The sequence below is a fragment of the Harmonia axyridis genome, chromosome 4 (assembly GCF_914767665.1).
Source record: "Harmonia axyridis chromosome 4, icHarAxyr1.1, whole genome shotgun sequence".
In the NCBI taxonomy this organism is placed as follows: Eukaryota; Metazoa; Arthropoda; class Insecta; order Coleoptera; family Coccinellidae; genus Harmonia; species Harmonia axyridis.
Window position 1 is genome coordinate 37,301,716 of NC_059504.1, and position 8,167 is coordinate 37,309,882.

Here is an 8,167-nt window from a genome sequence, read left to right on the forward strand (position 1 = left end):
GTTTCGCTTCCTACAATGCAAGTATCGCTGTAATTTTCGATAATTGTTCTCCATATACATAGAATTTTTGACAGGAGGGAAATATTCACTGAATTATCAGTTTTATTTTGATATTCTGTTTGAATTTTTTGCTTATGAAAACGTATTGAAACAAAATTTTACATGGACCTTTGAATAAGCCAGCAATATGTCATTATCATTTTTGAATGTTTTATGATTCTGTTCTCTCATTTCTGATTTTTGTTTGCAATTAACATCTTCATGTTATTAATCGTGTCGTTCAAAATAAAAACCCGCCCTGCAAATTGCCATTTTTTAGGTCTTTTTGTTTGAATGTTGTGGTGTATACGGACAAAATCGAACATGAGGACAGATTTGTCATCGAGTTGATCCTCGTTTGAGGCCATTCCTGGGCCCTGGCACACAACATTTCAGCTATGGTGGCGAAATGGCATGATCTGATCATAGCACAATCTAGTTGTTTTGTTTTGGTTTTGATTGTTAATTTTGATCACCAAACATTGTTATAGTGTTGAATGTTTCATGTTTTATAATCATTTAACTAATAAAAAATATTTTCGATAAATAAATTCATCAAAGGCTGATCTTAGCAGCCGATGGCGCAAATCATGAAGAAAAAGTTAATTAATTGGTCACATGCAATATCGCTGCCCATCTTCATTTCATGTCGAAATTCTAAAGTGGTGATTTAAATTCGAATTTGAATGTTTCTTTGGGAGTGTTTAGTATGAATCCTACATTGAAAGATGGGAAAAGTAATCATGAAAAATTTCAGGTTATCTCCTACACGAATCCCGCAGCTTTTTGGAGTGTGAACTTCGAAGGAGAAATTGGTACTGGTCCTGGATTAACACGTGAACTTTTCACACTGATAAGTAGAGAATTGCAGAAAACTAAATATCACATTTGGGCTTCACAAGAATCAACCGACACAAGTTCAGAATACGTACAGTGCAACTTAGGATTATATCCCCTATTCAATTCACATTCCTACTATAGATTTCGAACTGCTGAGGATAACTTTTTGTGTGACCTATTCAACCTAATTGGCGTACTCTTAGGAAGAGCACTAATCAGTGGAAATCTGATGGTTTTACCCTTAGCGCCAACTATGTTCAAATGGTTGTTGAACGAACAAAGTACGCTGTCAGTAGAAGATCTAAAATATGTGAATTATGAGGTTTATACAGTTCTACGGAATATGCAACACTTGATTTCAGAAAGAGACAAAATTGTTGCCAATGAACAGTTGACACTTAAACAAACCGAGTTGTTAAAAGATAAATTGAACATCAATGGTTACAGCATCGAATCCTATGGACTGAATTTTGTATTACCTGGATTTGACAATATAGGTTTGTATGAAATCAATAAGAAAATATCATATATAATAGAAATTTCAACAGCTGTTGGAACTTCGAAACGTCGACTTTCGAAGTTTCAAATCATTCCAATCATATAAAAAGCACTTGTTAGGTACTTGTTTGAATATCCATAGATTATGCGAAAAAAATTTATCAATTATTCAAACATTAGAGTGTTTTCATTATTTCATTTTGTTACAGAATTAATCCCAAATGGAAGGGACATCCCAGTGTCCCTGCAGAATATGGATGATTATATTGAGAATGTCAAACATGCTCTCTTGTACACTGGTACGAGGAGGCAATTTAACGCATTGAAGAATGCCTTTGACAGTTTAGTACCATTGCATAAACTCAGAATGTTCCACCCAGAAGAGCTACAAACTCTTTTGTGTGGAGATGATAATGATATTATGCAATGGACCGTTGACAATTTGAGAAAAAATGTGAAACTTGAGGGTTTCACTGTAGAGGATGATGACATCCAAAACCTTTTCAGTGAATTGTCTGACGCAAGTAAGGAATCTAGAAGTAATTTTCTAGAATTCGTGACAGGGTGTACACGCTTGCCGGTTGGAGGTGAGTTAATATTTATTGCGATATTCTATGCAGTGCAGTTTGTTTCGTGAGAAAATGAGAATATTAATTGAATCTCATAATTTGACGAGATGTAACAAAAGCCAACTAATTTACTCAGGGAGAGGGTACCCTCTTGGGCATGATGAAAATTGAAGATTTTGAGGGCGCCAGCCAATTAGCCTATTTGATCACCTATTTAAAAATAACCATATTTTTATCGAATCAAAAATAAAAAAAGCAAAAATGAATTACAGTTGTAGTAAGAAATTAAAATATCTTGACGGCCAAAATTGCTTAATGAAGCAATTCATGGCAATTTATGCAATGGCATAAATAAACTCAGAACGTTTCGGCTCGTATAGTTTATTCATAAGTATATACTTAGTTCCATTCGAAAACATCACAACTTTTCCGAAATCCGAGGCTTAATTGTGAAAAACTTATTATACATTCATGATTCAAAGTATTACCCATCGCTGGTCACTACTTTCTCCCATCTTTCGGTCAGCGTACGAATCCTGCGTTGAAAAAACTGGTCATCTTTCGAAGCGATCCACGAATCGATCCAATTTTTACTTCTTCATAAGACCAGAAGTGCTGATCAGCCAGACCGTGTGTCATTGATCGCAACAAGTGATATTATATCTTGACCACTTAGCAAATATTGTCAAACGCATTAATTGACTTCGATATCGATCGCCTGTGATTGTTACAGTCGGTTTCAACAACTCATAATACACTACGCCGAGTTGGTCCCACCAAACACTGAGCATGACCTTTGCACCGTGAGTATTCGGTTCAATGGTTGACATGGAAGCCTGGCTGGGATTGGGATTACCGTAATGAACCCTTTTTGTCACCAGTCACAATGCGATGCAGAAATCCCTTTTGTCTTTGCCTTGCAAGCAGCTGTTCACAAGCAAACAAACGCCCTTCAAGATATCTCGACTTCAACTCGAACGGCACTCAAATTCCTTGCTTGCATTCCCACGACTTTCAAGCGTTTTGAAATGGATTTTTGCGTCACTTCCAATGATCATGCCAGTTCTTGTTGCGTTTGACATGAGTCTTGATCAAATTATACCACCAATTCTGCATCTTCGAAAACCTTCTCTCTTCCATCGCCATACTGGTCTACGACGTCAAAATCGCCGTTCTTGAAACCACTTTGAGCACGTTCTTTCACTTATAGCGGCCTTACCATAGGTATTTCAGACCATTCGATGAGCCTCATGTGCAGATTTCTTCATATTAAAGCAAAAAATAAAACCTCTCGCATGTTAGCTGACATAATAACTTAATGATGGAGATACAAATCAACTAATATTTCGATGAGGTTATGTTTACACACACCTAAGCTTATTTTATGACATCTCTTTATTTCGATTACCATTTACCACTACAGCTATCTATTGCAAAACGATAATGTGTTTTGTTGTCAGTTACCATATTGAATTAATTCGTCTTTTTTCCACAGGTTTCGAAGACCTCCAACCACCCTTGAGAATAGTGAGAACAACGGCTGGTTGGCCATCGGCGCAAACTTGTTACCATCAGCTCAATCTACCATCAGGAATGACAAAAGAACAAATATCAAAATTCATGATAGAAATTGTACCAGAAGCACTGGGCTTCTTCGGATTAGCGTAGTCAAGGTAGAACATGAAGTTGGGGTAAAAGGCGAGAACTTGTTACCATCAGCTCAATCTACCCTCAGGAATGACAAAAGAACAAATATCAAAATTCATGATAGAAATTGTACAAGAAGCACTGAGCTTCTTCGAATTAGAGTAGTCAGGGTAGAGATGAAGTTTGGGTGAAAGGCGAGAACTTTTTACCATAACCTCAAACTACCCTCAGGAATGACAAAAGAACAAATATCAAAATTCATGATGGAAATTGTACCAGCAGCATTGGGCTTCTTCGGATTAGTGTAGTCAAGGTAGAAGATGAAGTTTGGGCAAAAGGCGAGAACTTTTTACCATCAGCTCAAAATTCATGATAGAAATTGTACCTGAGGCATTGGGCTCCTTCGAATCAGCGTAGAAAAGCAGATGAACTGAACAAACCGGCCACATGCTTCAGCAGTTCAAACCAAGACCGAATCTTCAGAAATGTAGGAGACCTGATTTCAAACCATTCGAAAAACCTTGTGCTACATCATGCTCCTGGACATTGTGAAATCAAATATGTCCGAAAAAGGTTATCAAGATGGAGAAACTGACAATGAAAACAAATGCAAAACGCAGGTTAAGGAACCTATCGTGATAACCATTGCCACTGAAAATGTCAAAACGTCAGCGCCTCAAAGCATGAAGAAATAAGTAGACGAATGTCTATGTGGACTCAGGGAATAAAGCTATTTATGACCTCAGTGACGATAATTCCAATAAGTGTCCAATACCTGTTTATCCAGTTCTTACCTTATGATTTTATGGGAGATAATGACCATAAAGAATGGACTGGTTCAGTTTCTCCGAAAAACTAATTTGCCATAGCGCAAGTTATTCTTACCAAAACATGCCAACAAGTTAAACACTGTTCAGAAGGAAGATGCTGTAATACCTGCCAAAGAAACACTAAAAGATTTCCCTCCTCCCAGAATGAAGGAGAAGAAGAAACAATGATAGTGGTCGATGTATTATCCAGAAATAAACAATAATAATTTATTTATTCATTTATACGGACATGTCATTTTATATTTATGATAATCATCAAAAATAAAAAAACAAAACAAAATTATTATTTCCATATTATTTATATCATCATATGAAGCAAATCATACAGAAAAACCACATTGAACGAATCTTCACGCACTGTTTGAACTCTGTGATTCAAAACGTCTTTATCTATTCAAGTATCGTAATGAGTTAATTACAGTTCTGAAAACAGTGCTATAATGACCTCATTATAGCATTATTTTCAGTTATATTTTTCGTTTTGTGGTTTCCTATACTGACTTCCGAACCTATCAAATTTCAACACACGTCAATTGTCAATATAATTTGGATATAGTGAAATGATTTGCAACATTGTTCTCAATTTCCTTCAATTCTGGTGGTGTTTAATCGATTCGTCAGAGATAATTCACGAATTTAATGCGTAATTATAAATTATCTCAAAATTCGAAAGGTACAATTCAAATTCCGTAATCTGTCAATTTTCGTAACAGTAACACCAATTGTCAAGATACAATACAAAAGTCACTTGGATGTATAATTTGCATTTTTCATTGAATTATGACAATATTTCATAAAACTTGACTGAAATACAGAAAATATCATCTAATACTCGTTGCAGAAGGCAATTCCAAGATTCCAACATAGGATATACTATTTCAGACACTGATAACACATCTACACCACGAGTAATTGCGAAACGCTGTGCTCTCTCCATTGGGCCGATCATGGTATATAGCTTGGCTTGAATCTGATGTGAAAAATTTACTCAACAAGCAGACCTGCAATTTACTCCTATTCTATTCAATAAGTATTTCGAAGTATTTGCTGTCCAAGAAGTTATTTTTTCAGCAACCGTCCGGGAAGTGCTCACTTCCCGGACGCTTTTTCTCTGAGAAAGTGGCATTTCCCGGCCTAGTCCGGAAAGTACGTACTTCCCGGACTAGGCCGGAAAAGAATCATAGAATCCATAGCAACCGAGATAACGGCTGACAGTTCATATGAAATTAGTTGTCAAAAATTTGCATGTTTTTTTATCGCAATCGCAATAAAATATGGAAAGCAGCAGCGATAGTGTTATTTTACATGATTGCCGAAAAAATATTGTACGCAACACGCCCGAAAATGGTTTTTTTGGACTCACAGACTTCCAGGACTCGCTTACGCTCGTCCTGGAATTTTGTCTATTCGTCCAAAAAAACCCTAATTTCCGGACTTGTTACGTAAATTACTATATTCACACTCAAATTATGAGAAAAACCCATAAAAATCGGTAAGAATAATCATTGATTATTTCGTTTTGAACTGAGGAGTCACGTGGTGGCGTTCCCTCTTAACTTATAAATTATAACATTTATAAAAATATCAAAGAATGAACAAATCAGTGAATTATATTCTCGAAATAAACTTACATTAGATTCTGTTTGCACACTACCATAGATTGGCTAGCTCTTTGATTTGAGTGTTCTGGTATAGTCATTTCTCATTATATCTCTTGTTTTCAGGTTGTAATCATGATAGTCCATATTCTGCTTCAATTTTGTGTAGATTTTAATCAAATAATTTATTCGGAGAATTTCCAAAACATAGCATTAACATAGTATGAAGAATTCTTCCTACTACGGCATCAGCAAGGGCGTAGATCTATTTTTTCATTTTTTCTTGGGGGGGGGTGTGCTATTTGAATCTATTTTTTTTGACGCGTTTAACCGAATCTGTAATGTGAAAAAAAGAAGTTTGATAACGAAGTTTGAATCAAATTACTCGAACTTATTTTTTTCATTACCAATTCGGTTGTTCTTACTGAGTATTCCTAAAGTGGTTTTCGAAATAAAATGAGAGATTCCTTGGATAATTTTCAGAATAAAAGGAATGAGCCCGCAAACGGTTTGTTTTCCTGATACTAGGCGTTTCCTGTAGTCTTACTTTTTAGTGATGCTTATATGAGTTCTTCGAATCTTTATTGATCGCTACAGTGTGGGTAAGGGGTTGTCCATTAATCACGTGATCTTTTTTTAGCATTTTTTAAACCCCCCTCCCCCATTGGTGATACGTAGTGAGGTTTAAGACCACCCCCCCTCCCCCTTCTCAACATCACGTGTATTTTTACTACCTACAACGAATCTTAAAATTTTCTGAATATTAACTCAATATAAATACAGGTATAAACTATAATCTTTCTTCTGAAATTAAGGACCATAATAAAAATGTCTACACCAGGTTGCAAGTTTTTTTTGATTGCCATAACAATAATAATAAACGAAAAGTGTAATCATAGGAAAAACATGTATTGTACTAGTACATGAATATATTTAATGTAGTCGAGGTCACTACACGCCGCGCCGTGCTGCTTAATATTTGTTTAAAAATCGCGCGTTTGACGAAAAAATAAATACACGTGATATCTTACTACACCCCCCCTCCCCCTTGTGATATTTTCGTGATTTTTATCAAACCCCTCCCCCCCCTTTCAAGCCTCACGTGATTAATGGACAACCCCTAAGTTGAGTAGTTACCACAACTTATAATTAATTTATTCATCACAGCTCACTACATAGATCTTTATAACAATTTGGATTTTCCTGAGGATTACTGGAGAGCTGTTTGAAATTTTATTTTTCCCTCGAAATCGATAGCAGTTACGACAAAACTATAATAAACCAGAAAGTGTAGTACTCGACCAGAGTTTCTTTTCACATTTTTCCAAATTACCAGTAGTTCACCAAAAAATAGTTCTAGAGGAAAGAAGCGGCACCCTTCCAGAAAAAGTATCACCCTGTAGATTTGCATTCAAAATTAACATATTACAAGATGAAAACTACAAATTGGAATATCTATGCCCATTCAAGTTAAATATTTTGCGAAGGGAAGGTTCTATTAGAAAAAAATTGAACTTTAACACCTGTATCTAAAAATCAGAGCGTTTGTGGACTCATGTTCAATCAATCAATCAATAAGTTTATTAAAACAATTGTCAATAAACATACAATTCGTTACAGAGTTATAGGACTTAATTCATAAAATGATCCGAGAAATCTGTCATTGTTATTTGTACTTCCAATTTAGGAACACCGTTCAGATAGAATCAATTCTAAACTGATGTCTCCACTAATAAACTTCAATTTGAATGAAACACAATAAATTGTACAACACAGCCCAGACAATTTTTCAATGCGAATTACTCAGTTCAGTTCTACATATTGAAATTTTGTGACGAGAATGATAGAAAAAACCGAAAACAACGGGTAAATGTATACCGATGACGAATGCAAAAGATGGCAAATAAGGGGCGGTGCCGAGAAAGCGGTTAGACAAAGACGAGCTCGTAGTGCAATAGAAGTACTCATCTTGAAAGCGATAATAAACTAATCAACCGTAAAGGGGTCCGATTTTTCACAGACGTGTCGATTAGGGCTGGGAATCATGAATGAATGATTTGAATATTCGAATAATTATTCGAATAATTGCATTTTGCATTATTCGAATAATCATGAATATTCACTGAATAATCAATGACTACTTTTC

General features: G+C 35.6%; 1 protein-coding gene across 1 annotated transcript; it reads left to right on the forward strand.

Annotated features, from left to right (window-relative positions):
• Positions 1 to 1,599: 1,599 nt before the first annotated feature.
• LOC123678036 (E3 ubiquitin-protein ligase RSP5-like) lies at positions 1,600 to 4,641 on the forward strand. Its single transcript, XM_045614805.1, has 2 exons — positions 1,600 to 1,964; positions 3,442 to 4,641. The coding sequence occupies exons 1-2, from the start codon at positions 1,631 to 1,633 to the stop codon at positions 3,612 to 3,614; spliced, it is 507 nt and encodes a 168-aa protein (XP_045470761.1). The 5' UTR covers positions 1,600 to 1,630; the 3' UTR covers positions 3,615 to 4,641.
• Positions 4,642 to 8,167: the final 3,526 nt, after the last annotated feature.